Consider the following 22,230-nt stretch of genomic DNA (forward strand, 5'->3'; position numbering starts at 1 on the left):
TTCAGTGGTAATCTCTGCTCACGTGAATTTGCCCCCTCCCCCCCATGCTTAGTTGGTGTAGCCCAGGTTTAATATCCTAGTATTAAGGTCATTTTTTCTCTATATAGAATGTGTAGCTATCTACATTTTGAAAAGTGGGGAAACTGGCATTCCAGTATTATCTAGTCTACCAGTAAGCACTTTCAGCTGTAATGTTGGCACATTACTAGTCTGTACCTGATGTACCCATATCTGTTTGGAGGCTAGAGGCCAACAATTTTTGGATTGGTTTTGGAGACCTTTAGTGACGGGTTTAAGTCCTTTAAAGCTGCCCTACCATACCGGTCTACTTATACTTAATGTGTTGTCTTTTGTGAAACCATGGGGGTTATTTACAAAAGGCAAATCCACTTTGCACTACAAGTACGAAGTGCAGTTGCTATAAATCTGAGGGGTAGATCTGAAATGAGGGGAAGCTCAGCATTTTAGATTGGATGATAAAATCTGCCGTTTTTTATTTCCCTTGCATGTCCCCCTCGGATCTACAGTGACTACATTTGTAGTGCAAAGTGGATTTGCCTTTTTGTAAACCATTCCCAGTGTCACAACTAGCTGCAATATTCTTGTTTAATGTTTGTGCAAAGTTGATTTCATTTCCCTGTTGTCCTGTCACGTGTTTTGATTTGTACTTTATTTATTTTATTGAGCAGTTCAGTTTACTGCATGAACACTGCCACCCTTTATTTTTTCCCTCTTGCACACAATCTGCAGACAAGTACTTAAATCCATGTTATGTTTATTTCAAGGTAGTAAAGCTGAGGAGCCCACTGCTGTCATTACAGGATTACATCCTGAAAAAGCACTTCCAGGGGGTAAGTGCTTGAATGTAGAGTTTTTGAAAAGCTTATGCACAACATTTTTACTGACTCTTTCCAGTAACTCTGAAATACTGCCTAGCCTAAAGCATTGAGCAGAAGCGCCCCTTTCTGGCTTCATCTAGGCAAAGATCAGTCTCCTATTCATGGTATACTACATGGATTTGGTTCACTAGGTTTCAAACACCAACCTAGATATACCTAGATTTCCCCTCCCATATAGTAGTCACGTGTTGAGCTGCTTCTCACAACCTCATGTGTAGTATAGAGGACATTTGCAATATACAAGATTGCTATTCTATAGCAGAATGTTACATTTTTGAGTCGTACATGTATTACTGGCAATCAATTTTGAGTCCTTCGTTTTTACTCCTTGCCCCAGTTGTGTACTTGGACTAGCCTGTGTAGTTTGTGGTGTGTTTGTTTTTTTGTTTTGGTTTTTTTTTTGTTTGTTTTTTTTCTTTATTTTTTTTTTTTACAGTAGTGTCCATGCATACATTTACTCATCCTTCGGCATTCTCTATTGGCATTAACCACATTGGATGTCTATTTAATGTGTCTGACTTGGGGGGTCACGGGCTTTTCATTTTCTAGTCTTAGTGGTTAGTATGTAAAAGCTTTATTGCAGAATTATAAAGGCAAAACTTCCTTTTTTTTTCTTTTTTTTTTTTTTTTTTTTTTTTTATTTTTTTTTTGCCATCTGTCTATTCGTTCCTGTCTTCAAGGAAATTTGGGGATTTTCTTTACTTTTGATAATGGTAAACGGGACAAATGGAAAGGGTGAATCTCCCTAATGGGGCCACAGACAGTAATGAAAATGGGCAGGTGTTCAAATCCCTCTCCACCTTATCCAAATCTAAAATTTAGCCTTTAGCTACACTTTAAACTTGTAGATCTTTAAAACTATAAAAATAGGTGCAGGAAGAATTTGGCTAACACCTGCACATGCCCTGGCATCTTGAAATTCTTGCACCCTACTACTTTGCAGGAACTTGACTTGGCACCCTATTGCCCCTTCCATGTCAAATACAGTGAAATATTTAGGCTCCAGTTACTTTGAGGCATTTCAGGATTCTAGTGGTGCCTGCTTTCTGGTTCTGCACAGCCATACATTTGTTAGCCGTTCTGACTTGGAGCACAGGTGTCACTCCAGCTGCTGCAGACCTACAAGTCCCATGAGGCATTGCAAAGCTGACTATTACAAGCATGGCTCCCACAGAGCCATAATGGGACTTGTAGCTCCACAGCATCTTGAGGGCCACCAGTTTGACACCCCTGGCTTAGAGTAAATGAGTATGTAAAGTGTACCTTCCCTATTGCAAAAAAATTACAACTGTACTGACACTTTTTTTTTGTCTCCAGTCCCCCTGGTCCATCCACCCCTCATTCTTGGAACCTACGTTTGCATTTAAAAATTAATAATTTGGTGGCCAGCTTCACTTTGTTGTCTGCCCACCAATGACATTTGTGCTAGGTTTGTCGGTTTATTTACACATTCCCATAGCTTGACAAAATGCATGCTGCTGAAACCCCAGCAATGTGTAAACCTTTTTCTTCCCTTACAGATCTCAGACCAAATCAAACTCCCTGACAGGCACTGGTGATCCAGCCTTTCCAGCTCTAGATAAGTCACCAGTGCCTCGAAACAGGAAGTTAGGTTTTTTTACATTGGGTTTCTAGTCATCAGGGTGACCAGTTTAAAATTAAAAAAAAAATAATAATTTTAGTTGATTTGCCTTATTTTTAAAGATCCTCCAACCTCAATCAATTATTGAATAGCTTGCTTGCTTCACTTCGCCGCTTGTTCACTTGAATTATTTGGATTGCAGTGCAAGGAATACTGGTGTGCTGTAGCTTTTGTCAGTGTTTCCATGGGCAATGTCCTAAAATCTGTAATTCTATTAATACAGCCTTTCAACTAGGGTGCCTTCAGATTTTTTTTTTTTTTTTTTTTTTTTTTTTTTTTTTTTTCAGGGGTGCCTTGATGAAATGCCTACAAATTGTATACAAGCCTGCCCTTTAGTTAGACACAAGTTTTCATTGTGCACCATTACAACATTCTATCTGCCAAGATCTAACAACCAATGACTTCATTGGTTGATTTCTGGCACCTGCACAGCATCCTTGTTTGCTCTTCAATGCTGGGGTCACACTGCCTGAGGGTGGAAAAACACGAATACTACTCAGTACCAGGGTGCAAAAGTGTATTTGCTTTGAAAGAATAACTCCCTGGATATCCTACATGTGTGGCTGTTGCTGCATTATGTAAAACGATTAAGGTGTATTACTTTTTTGTAATGTAGCATTTTAACCACTTTCAGACCGGACCATTTTGCTGGTAAATGACCAGAGGTCTTTTTACACTTTGGCACTGCGCTGCTTTAACTGGTAATTGCGCGGTCATGCAATGTTGTACCCAAACGAAATTTGCGTCCTTTTCTTCCCACAAATAGAGCTTTCTTTTAAAGGTATTTGACTGATTCTGCGATTTTTATTTTTTGCGATATAAACGTAAAAAGACCGCAAATTTTGAAAAAAAATGATATTTTCTACTTTTTGTTATTAGAAAAATCCAATAAACTCAATTTTAGTCATACATTTAGGCCAAAATGTATTCAGCCACATGTCTTTGGTAAAAAAAAAGTCAATAATTGTATATTTATTGGTTTGCGCAAAAGTTGTCACATCTACAAACTAAGGTACATTTTCTGGAATTTACGCAGCTTTTATTTTATGACTGCCTATCTCATTTCTTGAGGTGCTAAAATGGCAGGGCAGTACAAAACCCCCCCAAATGACCCCATTTTGGAAAGTAGACACCCTAAGGAAATTGATAAGAGGCATGTTGAGCCCATTGAATATTTTATTTTTTTGCCGCAAGCGATTGAATAATGACAAAAAAAAAAATTTTTTTTTTTTTTTACACAAAGTTGTCACTAAATGATACATTGCTCACACATGCCATGGTTATATGTGGAATTGTACCCCAAAATACATTCTGCTACTTCTCCTGAGTACGGGGATACCACATGTGGTCGACTTTTTGGAAGCCTAGCCGCGTACGGGGCCCCGAAAGCCAAGCACCGCCTTCAGGATTTCTAAGGGCATACATATGTCATTTTACTCCTCACTACCTATCACAGTTTTGAAGGCCATAAAATGCCAAGATGGCACAAAACCCCCACAAATGACCCCATTTTAGAAAGTAGACACCCCAAGCTATTTGCTGAGAGGCATGTTGAGTCCATGGAATATTTTATATTTTGCCACAAGTTGCGGGAAAATGACAAACTTTATAAATTTTTCACAAAGTTGTCACTAAATGATATATTGCTCACACATGCTATGGGCATATGTGAAATTACACCCCAAAATAAATTCTGCTGCTTCTCCTGAGTACGGGGATACCACATATGTGGGACTTTTTGGGAGCCTAGCCGCGTACGGGGCCCCGAAAACCAAGCACCGCCTTCAGGCTTTCTAAGGGCATACATTTTTAATTTCACGCCTCACTACCTATTACAGTTTTGAAGGCCATAAAATGCCAAGATGGCACAAAACCCCCACAAATGACCCCATTTTAGAAAGTAGACACCCCAAGCTATTTGCTGAGAGGCATGTTGAGTCCATGGAATATTTTATATTTTGCCGCAAGTTGCGGGAAAGTTACAAACTTTTTATTTTTTATTTTTTTTTTCACAAAGTTGTCACTAAATGATATATTGCTCACGCATGCCATGGGCATATGTGAAATTACACCCCAAAATAAATTCTGCTGCTTCTCCTGAGTACAGGGATACCACATGTGTGGGATTTTTTGGGAGCCTAGGTGCGTACGGGGCCCCGAAAGCCAAGAACCGCCTTCAGGCTTTCTAAGGGCGTAAATCTTTGATTTCACGCCTCACTACCTATTACAGTTTTGAAGGCCATAAAATGCCAAGATGGCACAAAACCCCCACAAATGACCCCATTTTAGAAAGTAGACACCCCAAGCTATTTGCTGAGAGGCATGTTGAGTCCATGGAATATTTTATATTTTGCCACAAGTTGCGGGAAAATTACAAACTTTTATTTTTTTTTATTTTTTTTTCACAAAGTTGTCACTAAATGATATATTGCTCACACATGCCAGGGACATATGTGAAATGACACCCCAAAATAAATTCTGCTGCTTCTCCTGAGTACGGGGATACCACATGTGTGGGACTTTTTGGGAGCCTAGTCGCGTACGGGGCCCCGAAAACCAAGAACCGCCTTCAGGATTTCTAAGGGGGTAAATTTTTGATTTTACACCTCACTACCTATCACAGTTTTGAAGGCCATAAAATGCCAAAATAGCACAAAACCCCCCAAAATGACCCCATTTTGGAAAGTAGACACCCCAAGCTATTTGCCGAGAGGCATGGTGAGTATTTTGCAGCTCTCATTTGTTTTTGAAAATGAAGAAAAAAAAAAATAATGTATATTTTTTTTCTTTTTTTCAATTTTCAAAACTTTGTGACAAAAATGAAGGTCTGCAAAATACTAACCATAGCTCTCGGCAAATAGCTTGGGGTGTCTCCTTTCCAAAATGGGGTCACTTGGGGGGATTTTGTGCTATCTGGGCATTCCATGGCCTCCGAAACTGTGATAGGCAGTGAGGAATGAAATCTAAAATTTACACCCTTAGAAATCCTGAAGGTGGTGCTTGGATTTTGGGGTACCGTACGCGGTTAGGCTCCCAAAAGGTCTCACACTTGTGGTATCCCCGTACTCAGGAGAAGCAACAGAATGTATTTTGGGGTGTAATTTTACATATAACCATGGCATGTTTGAGCAATATATCATTTAATGACAACTTTGTGCAAAAAAAAAAAAAAATAATAATAATAATGTATTTTTTCCACAACTTTTGTCAAAATATAAAATATTCCATGGACTCGACATGCCTCTCAGCAAATAGCTTGGGGTGTCTACTTTCTAAAATGGGGTCATTTGGGGGGGTTTTGAACTGTCCTGGCATTTTATGCACAACATTTAGAAGCTTATGTCACACATCACCCACTCTTCTAACCACTTGAAGAAAAAGCCCTTTCTGACACTTTTTGTTTACATGAAAAAATATTTTTTTTTGCAAGAAAATTACTTTGAACCCCCAAACATGAAGTGTTTTTTTAAAGCAAAAGCCCTACCGATTAAAATGGTGGGTGTTTCATTTTTTTTTTTCACACGGTATTTGCGCAGCGATTTTTCAAACGCATTTTTTGGGGAAAAAACACACTTTTTTTTATTTTAATGCACTAAAAATCACTATATTGCCCAAATGTTTGATGAAATAAAAAATATGATCTTAGGCCGAGTACATGGATACCAAACATGACATGCTTTAAAATTGCGCAGAAACGTGCAGCGGCGACAAACTACGTACATTTTTAAAAGCCTTTAAATGCCTTTACAGGTGACCACTTTAGATTTACGGAGGAGGTCTACTGCTAAAATTAGTACCCTCGATCTGACCTTCGTGGTGATACCTCACATGCATGGTGCAATTGCTGTTTACATATGCCACCAGACCAACGCTTGCGTTCCACGTTGCGCCTTAGCAGGGGGGTACAGGGGTGTTTTTTTTTTATTAATTTTTTTTTTATTATTTATTTTGCTTTTTTATTTTATTTTTAAACTGTTCCTTTCATTTATATATATTTTTTTATGATTTTTATTGTTATCTCAGGGAATGTAAATATCCCCTATGATTGCAATAGATAGTGACAGGTACTCTTTTTTTTAAAAATTAGGGTCTATCAGACCCTAGATCTCTCCTCTGTCCTCAAAGCATCTGACCACACCAAGATCGGTGTGATAAAATGCTTTCCCAATTTCCCAATGGCGCTGTTTACATCCCGCAAAATCTAAGTCATGAAATGTTTGTAGCTTCCGGTGTCTTAGGCCATAGAGATGATTGGAGCCATTCTGGTCTCTGATCAGCTCTATGGTCAGCTGGCGGAACCACCGGCTGCATTCTCAGGTTCCCTGTTGGGACAGGAGAGCCTGAGAAAACCATGGAAGATGGTGCGGGGGGGGGGGACATTCCCTCCCACTGCTTGTAAAAGTAGTCTAGAGGCTAATTAGCCGCTAGGATTACTTTTACATAAAAGCCGACCGCTGGCTGAAAAGAATGATACCAAGATGATACCTAAACCTGCAGGCATCATTCTGGTATAAGCACTCAAAGTCCCGCAACATACCAGTATGTTGCTGGAACTGGTTGGGCATATATTGTAATTTTTTTTTCATGCAGCCTGTGGGCTGAACGAAAAAAAAATATTGATCGGTGGGTATGCCCACCATTAGATACCACCCTTCATCCACCCACTTTCTAATGGTGGGCATACATGCACCATTTATATATGCCGAAGCATGGGGGCATCCTCCCGCAAAAGGTAGGAGCAGATCGCTCCTCCACCCCTTATGCCCCCATGCTTCGGCATATATGCTCTTTTTTAACTGTGGTGGTGAAATCACCCCCGACAGTGCTGGAGTCGCGGCTTTATGTATCATGGGAGCAAACGCTGTTGCTGTCAAGATAAATAAATCCGCTCTGCAGCAGAATGGCGTACCTGCTAAGCAAATGATGGTTAACAATAAAACAAAGTAACATTACAGTATAACAGTAGGACTTACCATACCTGCAAAGCAAATACAAAAAAAATCGCAAAAAATAACACATTTAACACAATCTGTGCCTAAAATATATATATGCCGAAGCATGGGGGCATCCTCCCGCAAAAGGTAGGAGCAGATCGCTCCTCCACCCCTTATGCCCCCATGCTTCGGCATATATGCTCTTTTTTTAACTGTGGTGGTGAAATCACCTCCGACAGCGCTGGAGTCGTGGCTTTACGTATCGTGGGAGCAAACGCTGTTGCTGTCAAGATAAATAAATCCACGCTACAGCTGAATGGCGTACCTGAAAACAAAAAATGGTTAACAATAAAACATTGCAGAATAGAATACAGTACAAAGGAGCAGAACAATAGAGAGAGAATAGAGAGAGAGAACAATAAAACGACAACTATTTTTGGTTTTTTTATTTTATATTTTTTTTGGTTTTTTTGTTTTTTTTACTTTTTTTTGTTTTTTGTTTTTTAAGCACTTTTTTATGTAACTTTAACACTTCTGTTGTAACGGTTCCAGCGGTTTGGGTCTCTCAAAATGCGATGGCATCTTGGGAGACCCTGTGAACGTGTGCCTAGCCTGTGCAATGCTGTACCCTACGCTAATACTCAACTAGTTCATGGTAGCGTTCAAAACATTCACCAATGCAAAGACCAGGATTGTCAGGACAGCGGGGACAACAATAACGGGTGTCACGCCTAAATCCGCGCTTTCTGCAGACACGACATTTTCTTTGGGGGGCTCGTTGGGTAGGGGTACTCGGGAGGACATAAATATAATGCCTCTCATGCAGCCGGCTTACTGCATCTGGTAGGGGAAGGTGAGGTGGAGCACCGTCTGGATACAGAAGGGCTCTGACGATATCCTCCTGGAATTTGAGGAAGGATCCAGTCCGTCCTGAAGCTTTGTGTAGTACATAAGCATTCAGTATAGCCAATTGGAATAAATAAACAGACACTTTTTTGTACCAGCGTCTGGCCTTACGGGCAACTAGATACGGCGCCAACAACTGGTCATTGAGGTCCACCCCTCCCATGTTAAGGTTATATTTGTGGACACAGAGGGGTTTCTCCACAATACCAGTCGCCGTAGGAATTTGGACCGTCGTGTCTGCATGAAGGGAGGTAAGAACGAAAACATTCTTATTATCCCTCCACTTCATAGCGAGCAAATTATTACTGCGCAAGCAGGCTCTCTCCCCCAGCCTAAGAGGGGACTCTACAAGCCGCTGGGGAAAGCCCCGGCGATTAGGTCGCACGGTGCCACATGCTCCAATCTGCTGATCAAACAAGTGACTAAACAGTGGCACGCTTGTGTAATAATTGTCCACGTACAAGTGGTACCCCTTTCCGAATAAGGGTGACACCATGTCCCACACTATCTTGCCAGCGCTTCCTATGTAATCAGGGCAGTTCTCCGGCTCTACGTGACTATCTCTACCCTCATAAACCATGAAACTACGTGTATAGCCTGTGGCCCTGTCACAGAGCTTATACATCTTGACCCCGTATCTGGAACGCTTGTTGGGGACGTATTGTTTGAATGACAAGCGACCAGAAAACTTAATCAGGGACTCATCAACGCAGACAACTTGATGGGGAGTAAACATGTCTGCAAAACGTTGGTTGAAGTGGTTTATGAGGGGCCGAATTTTGTAGAGCCGATCGTATTCAGGGTCTCCACGAGGACGACAGAGTTCATTGTCGCTGAAGTGCATGAACCGCAAAATCATCTCGTATCGTGCCCTGGACATGGAAGCAGAGAACACGCGCATATGGTGAATTGGGTCAGTGGACCAATATGACCGCAATTCACTCTTTTTGGTTATGCCCATGTTGAGGGAGAGGCCCAGAAAGATTTTAAATTCGGAAACCGTAACTGGTTTCCATTGTTTGGCAAGGGCGGACTGGGGAATAGTGGCGATGTGTTGAGCAGCGTACAAATTGGTTTGGTCCACAATAGATCTATAGAGATCTTCGGTGAAAAACAGTGAGTAAAAGTCAAGTGCCGTAAAATCAACTGTTTCCACGTTAATGCCAGGTTGGCCAGTGAATGGGGGGAAGTACGGGTTCTGCAGAAGATGTGGGCACCCAAATAGGATTGGCGAATTCTGCAGGAAGGGCACTATGGGTACGACGGGCCTGTCTTTGTCTTCTTCTTGGTGGCAGCGGGACACTACTTGTGCTTGCCACCTCGCCAGCTTGAACTGCACTTATGGGACTCGCCACGTCACCACGTGTTACTGCAGTGCTGGATGTACGTCCAGGGTGTACTAGGCCGCTGGTGCTTGCCAGTTCACCAGAAGGTTGAGCGGCTCTAGTACGTCTCTGCTCCATACGAGTGACCTGCGGTTCCTGCACCTCAACAACAGAATACATACGGGATTGGGCACACCTGTTCTTAGCAGCGGCCTCATCTCCGTCGTCAGAGCTATCTGTCATGGAGCCGCTGTCCTCTACAGGATCGTATTCTGAGCCTGAATCTGACAGATGAGTGACGTCCTCTTCACTATCTGTCATGCTCAGAAACGTGTAGGCCTCTTCACTAGTGTACCTTCGCTTTGCCATTTTGGGCTCTAAATTTAGGGGTACACTAGTGAGACTCACAGGTAAAAAAGCACCTAGCCTGTCAGCGACTGTTTCAAAACGCTACAAAAAAAACTGTTAGCGATCGCAGGGATCAAGCCTGACTCTGCGAACGCTGCAGTTATGTGTGTTGTGTTTTGTAAGTGACAGTGATCGATCGATACTGCACTTGGGTGGGCTGGGCTGGGCTTGGCGGAGGGGCTAAACGCAGGTGCTAGCGGGTATCTGGGCTGATCCCGCTAACAATGCGTTTTGGGAAACCTAAAATGAAGGCAACGCTAATATAGATCTGATCAGATACTATATTACTAAAGGGAGGTGTATGCTTTGCGCGTGGGTGTTAGCGGTACTGGCACTAACCTGACGCTGGGGCGACGCAGGCCTTATCTGACCCTCAAACTTATATCACCCGCCGGGTGATCAGGGGGTTAAACCTTTATTAGGTAATAAATGGCGGGTGCCCTGAAACTATAAAAAAATAACTAACCAACCAGCGTCACCTGTAACAGTTATATGGTGATCACTGGTGAAAGGGTTAACTGGGGGGCAATCAGGGGGCTATGCGGTAGTATATGGGGGTCCCTGACGCTATAAAAAGCTGCGGCGAACCTAAATACTTACCTGCCTAACTAGCGTCACCTGTGACACTAATACAGCGATCAGAAAAAAATCGCTTATTAGTGACACTGGCGACGGGGGGTGATCACGGGGTTAAACCTTTATTGGGGGGGTTAGGGGGGTACATTAGAACTAAAGGGGGCTAACCCTAACTGCCCTAACAGTTATTACAGTCACAAATGACACCAATGCAAAAAAAATAAAAAAAATAATAAAAAATGCACTTGGTGTCACTGTGACTGGGGGGGCAGGGGTGATTGGGGGGGTGATTGGGGGGTGATCAGGGGGGTGAAAAGTGTGCCTGGCGTGTTCTACTGTTAGTGTAGTGTTAGGTGCAACTCACCGATCCTCTCTCCTCCGTGCCGGAACGAAAAAGACCGACACGAGGAGAGATTACATCATTTCCTCTGCCTGTGTTTACAATACAGGAGAGGAAGTGATGTCACCGAGGATTTTCATTCGTCGGGAGCGATCGCGAGGGGGTGGCCATGAATGAATGGCCGTCCCCTCATCCCTGATCTCTCCCGAACGAATGCCGACCGCCGCAGGCACCGGGGGGGGGCCCGATCGGGCCCCCCACCCGCGGGCAGGCAGGGACTTATATATACGCCAATATGCCTGCCCGTGCCATTCTGCCGACGTATATCGTCGTGCGGCGGTCGGCAAGTGGTTAAAGGACGCATTGACTGAAAAATGGTTGACACTGCTATATAACTTGGAGTATCTTGTATTACAATATGCAGGTAGGTGTAAAAATCATGTTTTTGAAAGTGCTTTTTTTTTTTCTTCATTATTAGAAGTTAATGGTAATACTTCAGTACATGAAGCAAATCTTGCCACCAAAGGCTCGTCTGCAGCGTGGGCTATTCTTCCTCTCTGTAAGTACCATTTTTCCATAAGAAATTTTGTAAAAGTTGGGACAATGTTCATTGACCCTTTTATCCTTGCTGTTGACTGACATATGTCAGATACTTTGGAAGTTCAGAAGTGAAGCGATTTATGTGACTCGATGGCTGTTCTACAATATTTAATGCACTCATTCATGTTGCAGTATTACTAGTGATGGTTGCCACAGGAGCTTACTTAATGTGGCGGAACTGGCAAAGAAAAAACATGAAAAGCATGAATTTTGATAATCCTGTCTACTTGAAAACCACAGAAGAGGACCTCACAATCGATATCGGAAGACACAGTGCCAGTGTGGGACACACATACCCAGCGGTATGTATTTCAGAAGGCTTTATCTTAAAGTGTACAGAAGGCAAAATATGGGGAAGCTTGTTTTTAGTCATTTACTCAGGGAGGTTCACAGGAGGGTTGATTCATTACAAATGCAAAAAAATTACCCAGGACACAACACATCTTAATCCTACAAGACGCATGCTTTTTCTTTTCAGAGACCCTGTGTTTTAAGGCTGGGGCTTTCAGGTGACTAGACACTGGCAAAGCTTTTGAGGACCCTCCCCATGGTATCCTTCTATAATCCTGCCTACTTTGTGAGTCTGTTTTTGTTGGTGTCCTGAGGCGATCAATCTCGTCTCCATGGAAAAGAGCTTTCTCTTGGCTTGCCAAGTTTATTTTATAGCCAATTCTTCAGCAACTCGTCTGTCTTTATATAACAGAAGCAGTGCAACCTCATTAATTTTTGCTAAACCTTAGATGTATTCAGACCCCATGTTTTGGGGACAGCCTGTAATGGTGCTGTGGACACAACACTGTACCTCGGCACTGCAAAGTACTATACAGGTCCAGGGCCATGGTCCATCCCTGTGAAAGCCAGACCCATTTTTAGGGGTATGGCTGGTGTGACGGGTATAGTGACCAGCAATATGGTCATGGACACAGGGTCTTGCCCATGTTTACTGTAATCACACAAGTATGTGGCATGTCCCCTGTTACTTTACACAGGGAATCAGCAACTCTTCAAACATGGGCAGGTGATGGGTAGATTGCGATCTTTCTTTGCAGACTCCTGGACTGCTCCTTCCCATTGCAATGCAGTGCAGGGAAGGGAACTACCTGGTATGCTGCGCTGATCACAGCTGGCCCTTCTCTTGCGCTCTCTCTCTCTCTCGTGCATCCCAGGCACTTGTGTGACACATCACATGTGATAGACAGAAGAGCCGGCCAAAATCCACGTCCTAAGACGGTGATGGCAAACCTTGGCACCCCAGATATTTTGGAGCTTCATTTCCCATGATGCTCATGCACTCTGCAGTGTAGTGAAGCATCACGGGAAATTTAGTTCCAAAACATCTAGAGTGCCAAGGTTTGTCATCACTGTCCTAAGAGGTGTCACTATCTGTTTCCTTCTGTGCATATGAGGGATGTTTCTGCTCTCCTGTGATCCCCCTGTACACACAGCACTGCGCTACTGACCAACCTTATCCTCTCCCCTATTAAGTGTTACCATCCACTGACCTACTGAGTTCTCCTTCAGTACTTCCAATCTCAAAACCGCATACACAAATGTATTCATGAATGAGGGATAACACAAGGAGTCTGTGATGAGGGACAGCTCAAACGGCTCATGAATTAAACATCAAGCAAAAGGGCCATGACGTGATAGAACTGTAAGCGAACTGAGCAATAGTAAATGAGCCATAAGGGCAGCCGTGCATATACCTAAACAGTGACTAGTGGCAAATTGGTTAATGTCTGCACAAGGTATTGGCAACGGAAGTAAATCTATTGAATTAAGCTTCAAAAGTTACATTACCGGCATGCTAGGAATGCTTACTATCACATTGGTTGTGCTCTCAACCAAACTGTCAAATCATCCAATGGCTGGTGCCATAACAGATCACATGTGCAGCATCATGGCAGTTGATTAAACAGAGGCCAAGGTGGGGGCTTCCTGGACTGAAAATAGGAGGGTTTAATTCAGGGATCCATCCCTAAAAGGTTTCAGGAGTCCAGCCTGAACACTTGTAAAACAAGAGGCTATAGATTCAGAGTCCTCTTGTTTTACAAGTGTTCAGGCTGGACTCCTACAACCTTTTAGGGGTCAAGGTTTCTCTGAACTAGTTGCCATTACTTGCTCAGACCTTTAATGTGACACTAATTGGTGACAGTGTGTTTTTATTTTTTAACCATAAGGCATGCCATGAATAAGCCCTTAAAGCCTTCAAATGGCTGGTGCCATAACTGATCACATCTGCAGCTCAACCTAAGAGAATGTGGTACCCCTATGCTACCAATTCGTAATTCAAATACATTTTAAAACAAACCAAAAGGTGTTCATCCACATAGTTTATATCACTGCATATCCCTCTGCAGAATTCAAAGATTAATCTAAATTTATAGTGTGCATCTTCAAAACTGTTAGTGAAAAATATAAATGAACACTGTATAATGTAGTCTCTCGTGTCTGTTATTCACCCATCGCGCTTTTGCTCAGGGGAAGTTTCTGTGCCACTCAATCACCTCTGTGCTCAAACGCTCTCCCAATGCCTGGACCCTCTTAAGGCCTCTGTAGGGCATGAGCAGAGGCATGTGAAGAATTGCAAGTGATGCAAGTGGATGTGTCTGTATGCTTGTAAGCAAGTGGTTTTATTGTAAGTGCTATTTCAGCACAATATGTGTAAATGTGAGTTCTGGACAAACACCATTTATTTCCAGATGCATGTCTGCTTGCATCACTTCGAGTTCCTCATGTACCACCACACAAGGAACTGGAAGTGACTTAAGCAGACGTGTCTATGCTTGTAAACCAAGTGGTTTTATTGTGATTTATTTTGGCCCAATAAATGTAAAGGTTTATTCAGAATCGCGCTTAGCGGTTTTCACATGTCTCCATGCCTTGGGTGAGACCTACCCTGGAACTTAGAGAAGCTTCTTAAAGGAAAATGCACCCACCAATAGCTATTACCAGAGGGAAGAATAATAAAAGCCCCTATTGGAGAGAGACTATGAGGATCCAGGGACTAGGATGATTCATGCCAATACGCAAGTAGAAAGGAGCAAGCAAAGAAATCCATATAGCTGCACTCCAAAACGTCTGTTTATTGAATGGAAAACGTTTATACAGCAGCGTTGCAGATTGGCTGATGTATTTCACACCTCTTTACCGGTGCTTAGTCATAGCTGTGACTAAGCACCAGTAAAGAGGTGTGAAATGTCAGATATTTTGTGACTCAATTTTGCTGTGTGGTTTTCAATTCAAAAAAGACATTAACTTGTGACCTTTCTGCACTACTACCTGGAGCGGTATACTACGTGCAAGTAGAAAGGCCAGTTTTTAGAGCAGAGGTGGAGTGGCACAGATTACCTGACAAACTTCCCCTAAGCGCAAGTGGCAGGTGAATAAAGGACACAAGACTACATTATACATTAATTTTATATTTTTCACTTCAGTTTTGAAGAAATGCTTGAACCTAAAAATTATATTATCTTTGACTTGTGCAGAGGAATATGTAATCATTGAAGTGTAAAGATTTTGATTCCTTGTATGTCAGTAGCTGTTAATGCTTATGCATGAATGTGCAACACTACATTCATACACTGTATGATTAAGTAATGGACCACAGTCAACACATGCAACTGCGTTGCTGTTACTCCTATTTTAATAGCACATTGGTGCAGCTCAAAATGGGCTAAAATGCCAGGGGGTTCAGGTCTGCTTTTAAGAGACATGTTTCAGCCTTCTCAGTTTTTCCAAAAACCTGACTTTGCTTTTCCTTACGATAACCTTTTTAAGGTGTTTCTCAGATCATACCACCTTTCATAGTGCACTGTGCTGTCTTGGGATCTTATTCTCACTGCCCTGCAGACACCACCCTTTGAACCTATCGTGGTACTCCCCTTAGATCTCCAACAAGGTCACCTAAAGGCCAAAGCCCCTCCAGCATTAACACTATAGGAGTTTCATGGGCATTTTGACATCAAGCCTCTGAAACCAGCTTTGTAAAACCAACACCTTGTCCTCTGTTCATACCTTTTTAAAAAAGTGTACCAGGTGGATGTCAGTCTACAGATGCAGCTTTTTGCAGCAGATCATGATTTGTTTGGGCCTGTTGGTTCTGTTTTTTACCTTTGTGGATGCTGATGGGGCATGTCCTTCTAATCAAGATGGGTAGGCAAACGCTTTGCAAGTTCCCAGTCCTGAAGGTAATAGTATAAGTAGTCTATAACACGGTCTTAGAGTGTACAGGGAACACTGTTGATATTCAAATTCTTAAGACACATTGGGGTTTATTTATGAAAGGCAAATCCAATTTTTAGTGAAATTTTTAGTGCAATTTCAAGTGCACTTGTAGCGCAAAGTGCACTTGGAAGTGCAGTCACTGTAAAATCTGAGGGGAAGCTCTGCTGACTTTATCATCTAATCACGTGCAAGCTAAAATGCTGTTTATTTTCTTTGCATGTCCCTCTCGGATCTACAGTGAATGCACTTCCAAGTGCACTTTCAGTGCAATTTCAAATGCTCTTTGCACTTGTAGTGCAAAGTGGATTTGCCTTTTGTAAATAACCGCCATTGCCATATGAAAGCTAGTGGGTCAGTAGAAGTTGGCCAACTGGCTTTCAGAAAGTGAGCAATGGTAGCCCTCCATATAAAGTTTACTTTGTCAGAACTGACTTGGGGTTTTTCATCAGTGATATGAAACCTGTAGCTGAACTGACTAAGTGGGGGAGAAGCCATTAGTATAATGGAGACCATTCTATCACATCAGTGAAATGTCTAGTCGTGTTGGATATAGAAACAAGGTTATTGAACTTGAAGGTCATCGTGTGTGCGTCGCTGCAAAATCCAAGGCTGTGCACGTGAGGTCTGATTCAGGTAGTTAAGCAATATACTTCTGTGGATTATATCTTGACACTTAATAAAGACTGAGTAATTGTAAATTTGGTGGTTGTGTTGAGCACTTTCTCCATAGATTTTGGCTAATGAAATGAACAAACGACAAGCATGAAAATTCAGATAGGAGGGGTTAATGGTATGGAGAGAGAAGGCATACATTTGGAGGGAGACACTTTGTATTACGTTGTAGGGAATAGCTGGAACTGTATTGAAATGTGGCCATATTCTTGAAATCTAATGTCTGCCACTTCTAGTTAATTGGGTCACTGTATACAGTATTTTGAAAGGAGACCCCCTAGAGAGCCTAGTAAAACTAGGCCATAACATTCTTTTAAGTATTGGTTAGTTCGACCTTGTTGAGCAGTTTTCAGTATTTACTAGAACTATGTCAAAATGCTAGATGGTATGTAAAAATATGTGCATTGACTGACTGGGCTTGCGCCATGATTTGATATATTCTGATGTAAATTGCTGTGTTTGGATTTTATACACAGGGAATGTTTGTCTTCAGTGCAGTGACCAAACTAAGCCTTGGGTTCATGTTGGTGTAAAGCATATGTGCATGGAATTTTTGGTTCTAGCAAAATGTCCCAGGTATGATGGATGAAAGGATCCAAAAAGTCCTCCACAGTGGAGTCTTGGGATGAAGAGTATCCCATATCTCATTCCATCCGTTAAAAATGAGGATCATTTCTAAAATATTCGATGCACAAGCATACGAGACTCAGCAGGAGAGAGGGGAGAGTCCACAGAACAATCTAGGGCATGAGAAACGCATCAGGGGCAGGGGGCACATTCAGAACATCAATATGGTACAGCAAACGGTTATCTAATCCTGGACCAACAGTGGTAGTACAGGATCTCAAAGTCTTAACTGTGGGTACAGCACAGCAGGAATGGTCCAGGATCACAAGGACAATCTAGGCACTGCAAGAGACCAGCACTATAAGGGGTAAGCCACTGTGGTATAAAGCAGTGGTCATCAAAACAAAAAAAAGGAAGGCGCACTGACCTAGTGCATTACCATAGACGGCTTTATAAAAACAAAACGTATAGCAAAATGGCTACTCACAAACCAGTATTGATAAAAGGCATAATACAGCGGGATCCACCTCACCGAACATCAAGCCCGGATCTGATGTCAAGTAAATCGACCGATACCTCAAACACAATGGCTGACGCTTTAAGGGGAGAACCCCTTTCCTCGGCATAGACGGGCAATAAAGCAGTGGTCATCAACCCTGTCCTCAGGGCCTACTAACAGGCCAGGTTTTATGTATTGCCTTGGGGAGATGCAGACTAGAATACTGCAATCACTGAGCAGCAAATATCACCTGTAATGTATTTCGGTTATCTTGCAAACCTGGTCTTAGTGGGCCCTGAGGACAGGGTTGATGACCACTGGTATAAAGGAATTTGCATGGCTTTATCCCGGAAATTGGGAATATGTGGTGAAATAAGGGTATAGCCTGTTTAAAAAATTATAGGGGTGCTTATGTTGGACACGACTATAGTTTCTGCCTACTTGTGAGGTTTTTTTATACACGTTCAGCAAGATTCCTTATCCTTGCAGCTATCTGAATAGTGGGCTAAAGTATAAGTGAAATGGGAAGGTTAGTGGTGGCACTAATAAAAGCATAACCACTTGTATAACTTTAATGATCTGCCTAGGCTTTGATTCTGCTTCTGCCTGCCACCATGTGCCTGTTCTACATATTCTAAAACTACCTGTGACAATTTTTGTATGACCTCCTTTTTTTACTTTTTTGTTTTTCAGATATCTGTTGTAAATACAGAAGATGATCTGTCGTGAGTAAAGCTGCACATGGTTGGCATTCACCATTCTCCTTCAGTCTACACTGCTTCAACTGGATTCTTCTGGATGGTAGCCAGACCAGAAGCTGAACAAATCCTAACCCCCCGTATGTGAGGAATTTTGTACATGTCAAGCCTCTTATGAATGGACATTGAAATGGAAGCCTATTGTATATATTTCGTAGTAATCTTGTTCAGCTCTTGATGTGGTTACCATGTATTTATAGTCCTCTCCCAAACTTTTTTTATTTTTTTTTTGCCAGTATTAGCAATTTCTCACACTCCCACTGACCCAAGTACTGTAAAAAGCACTTTCCATAAAAGCCATACCCAGCAAAGAAACATTGTGCTATATATATATATATATAGTGAATTCACATGTACATACTTGTATAGGCAGTTGTACATATCTTTAAGAGAACACAATCGCTATTCTTAAGCACTTTGAAATGTTTTTGTTGATTTGTAAATATGTTTCTGTAAACCTTTTTTGGATTTTGTTATTTTGAAATGGTTGGGGCGATGGCAATAGACTAAACAAAACGGGTTATTTAATATTCAAATTGCCAAATAATTTCTTAACCTTTAAATTTTGTATGTGTGAATGCAGCTGTAAATCTGTCATGACTGACCTTTTTTCTAGAGGTATGCAGAGGGTCAATGCCCTGTCAATAAACCACTGGAGATCCTTTTCAAAATTAAAATGGATTTACATAAAATGGACTGAGGTCTTAATTTTGTAAAAACGTAGCAGATTTGCAATGTTGCCAATAAGCACATTAAAAACTGGCCCATTGAAACTGCATCTGCCTTCCTTGGACACCGCATTGAGACTGCTGGTCTGTCCTTATACAAAATCATAGCAGCCAGGTTTTCTTGGAATAAGCATAACAGATTGATCAGTAAGTCATATAAATACTCTAGTTCTTGAGACACATTGCAACCTTCAAAAGGCCGTTTAGTATAAAAGACTGCAAATTTGAAGAGATGCCAAACATTGGTGCATAGTCAAGACTTGGCAAAACCTTTAGAATTTTATATACAATATCTCACCATATGTTGTAAGTGGACAAAGCCTAGATACAAGACTGGAAAACCAAGATCCTGTATTGTGCCACCCAAAGGGGTAAACTATAAAAGTGACTCTACCACTTGGAAAACATCTTGCTGCATTCTTTGACTTGAAAAGGTCAGAAATACAAGGCACCTCCTAAAGGAGATCACCCTTAAACACTTGTAATGACACAATATACAGGGCAGTAACTTTGACTTGACTCCAGAGTGCAGGTCTCTAGCAATGTGGTCAAATGGGTCTATACACTGCAGCACAATTGGTGAATGGAACAGGAAAGAGTATTGATGCACAACAACGTACTAATCTGCACTAGGCAGATGGCATACTTGTGGTTTTCAAATTGCATGCATGCCAATCAATACTTGGAGGCTTATACTGTATATGCATACTATATTGAACTATGACCCTAAATGACAATGGGCTAAAAACACAGCAGGACTACTTGGGTGTTAATTATTGGGTCAGGCTGTATGAATAGCTTGGTGGTTTCCAATATTGCATGCTCAACTTTTTTAGAAAGGGGATCTAAATATATGAACAGGGAATGAAGAAACATTGGTGGGAAAATGGAAAAGGCATGTTGACCTGCCAAGTATCGTCTGTGGTTCACACTTCAAGCCAACTCCATCTATTATCTTTAGGGTCTCTAGGCAGATGAACTAGGGTATGAAATCTTTGGTCCATCTTCTATTAATCCCCAATGTTTTTGAACTTGTGTGTTTTTTATATATTTTTTTCCTTCCCATGTGCATGTAGTTGGGTCTTCCATTTTTGTTTATCCATAGAATGATTCCAGTGGCAAAAAATTGCCAGTAGAATTAGAATACTAAAGTATTGTCACGCATGGCATTTTAAGGGCGTTGACTTGCATGTGTGAGATACTATTTTCTGGGACAAGATTATTGGATATGCAGGTAGGAGCCTGTATATTGGCAATGCCAACAGAGTGGGTGGGATTAATGTAGCAGATACATAGTGTGTGGAAACGAAAGAATTAAATATAGTGCCATACAAAATGTGTGAATTTACATTGCGTTTTCAGTTTGCAGAGCATAAGCAGATCAGATACACAGAACAGTAAATGCGAGCAATGGTATGTAGTGACACAAGATTAGCCTATTTGTGCAACAAGCTATAGGCTTTTTAATAAAATGAGCACAGACAACTTTGGGAAGGAGAGATTTCTTGGCCCAGTAAAGATGGCTTTCAGGATTTGTACTCCAAGGAAAAAAAACACAGCACCTAAGTGCATTATTGGTAAACCATTTAATAAGTCAAAAGTAAAACTACTCACAAAGGGAGCATAAACACAAGCATGATGGTAATCCTGCAGCAAAATCCGGAGGTGTTTTTCTCCTAAAAGTCAGTGTCTCTGAAGTACAGGTATATGCCAGCATTTGCAGCCTGAGAACAGCAGGGAACACACAGGTGATCTAAGATGTCCCTTCCGGGTGCAGGGTGAGAGGCGGTGGCTTAGCATTCGAAGCATGCTTGCTCCTTCAGGCCTGACATGGACGTTTAGGAGAAACCATCTCTGGATTTTGCTGCAGGATTACTATCATACTTGTTTCTGCACCCTTTGAGTAGTTTCACTTTTGACTTATTAAATGGTTTACCAGTACTGCACTTAGAGGTGTGGTGTTTCTTTTCCTTTGTTGTATTGCAGAGACTGCTTCTAGCTCTTCACATTGGCTGCCCCTAGTGCTGGTACATGGATTCCTCTCCCTCTTGATCTTAGAGACTGTTGCTATGGACTTTGTCCGTCCTATTGAGACTTTTTTTAATCACATTTTATTTGATCTGTGTACACCTCCAGGGTCTCTCCTCAAACTAGCGCTATTTTTTTTTGCCTGTTAAGATTTGTACTTAAGCCTTTCCCAAGCCAAATAGGAGGCATTTGTCCCATTTCTGGATCTGAAGGCTTAAATTGTCCTTATGGGTTTTCTGGTTTCAGTAGGCAGGATACATCCTTGGCATGTTGCCATCTTCCTCATCCAGATACAGTGATGGGTAAAATATTTGCCCACTGACAAAATTATTAACTATTAAACTAGAATGATCATTTAACAGTGAGACAGAATAACTAAAATCTAGAAACTTTTCAAAAAAGTGTTATAAGTTGATTTGCATTTTAATGAGTGAAATAAGTATTTGACTCCTTTGCAAAACATGACTGAGTACTTGGTGGCAAAACCCTTTTGCGCAATCAGAGGTCAGATGTTTCTTTTTGGCCACCAGGTCTGCTCGCATCTCCGGAGAGTTTTTCCCACTCCTCTTTGCAGATCCTCTCCAAGTCATTATGGTTTTGAGGCTGACGTTTGGTAACTCGAGCCTTCAGCTCGCTCCCAAATTTTCTATGGGATTAAGGTCTGGAGCCTGGCTAGACTACTCCAGGACCTTATTGTGCTTGAGCCACACATTTGCTGCTTTGGCCATATGTTTTAGGTCTTTGTGCCGGAATACCCATCCATGACCCATTTTTAATGCCCTGGCTGAACGAAGGAGGTTCTTGCCCAAGATTTGATGGTACATGGATCCATCGTCCTTTTTTTTTATTTTTTTTGATGTGGTGAAGTTGTCCTGTCCCCAAAGCACAATGGTTTCCACATCCATGTTTGAATGTGGGGATGGTGTTCTTGGTGTAATAGGCAGCATTCCTCCTCCAAACATGTTGCGTTGATGCCAAAGAGCTTGATTTTGACCAACACTTTCACGCAGTTCTCTGAATCAGATGTTCATTAGCAAACTTCAGACAGGCCTGTACATGTGCTTTCTTGAGCAGGGGAACTGTGCGGGTGCTGCAGGTTTCAGACCTTCATGGTGTAGTGT

General features: G+C 41.8%; 1 protein-coding gene across 2 annotated transcripts in view; it reads left to right on the plus strand.

Annotated features, from left to right (window-relative positions):
• VLDLR (very low density lipoprotein receptor) overlaps nt 1–19,045 on the plus strand; it is a 136,341-nt gene extending 117,296 nt beyond the window's left edge. The window contains exons 16-19 of one of the 2 annotated variants that reach the window (XM_077475018.1): nt 786–851; nt 11,509–11,589; nt 11,763–11,932; nt 18,289–19,045. In XM_077475018.1, coding sequence (XP_077331144.1) covers nt 786–851; nt 11,509–11,589; nt 11,763–11,932; nt 18,289–18,324 — 353 coding nt within the window. In that variant the 3' untranslated portion in view covers nt 18,325–19,045. The remainder of the gene's footprint in view (nt 1–785; nt 852–11,508; nt 11,590–11,762; nt 11,933–18,288) is intronic. The other variant, XM_077475019.1, reaches the window with a different exon arrangement.
• The last annotated feature ends 3,185 nt before the right edge of the window (nt 19,046–22,230 follow it).

The sequence above is a fragment of the Lithobates pipiens genome, unplaced genomic scaffold, assembly GCF_037356315.1.
Source record: "Lithobates pipiens isolate NorthernLeopardFrog02 unplaced genomic scaffold, aLitPip1_a1.2 Scaffold_13, whole genome shotgun sequence".
NCBI lineage: Eukaryota > Metazoa > Chordata > Amphibia > Anura > Ranidae > Lithobates > Lithobates pipiens.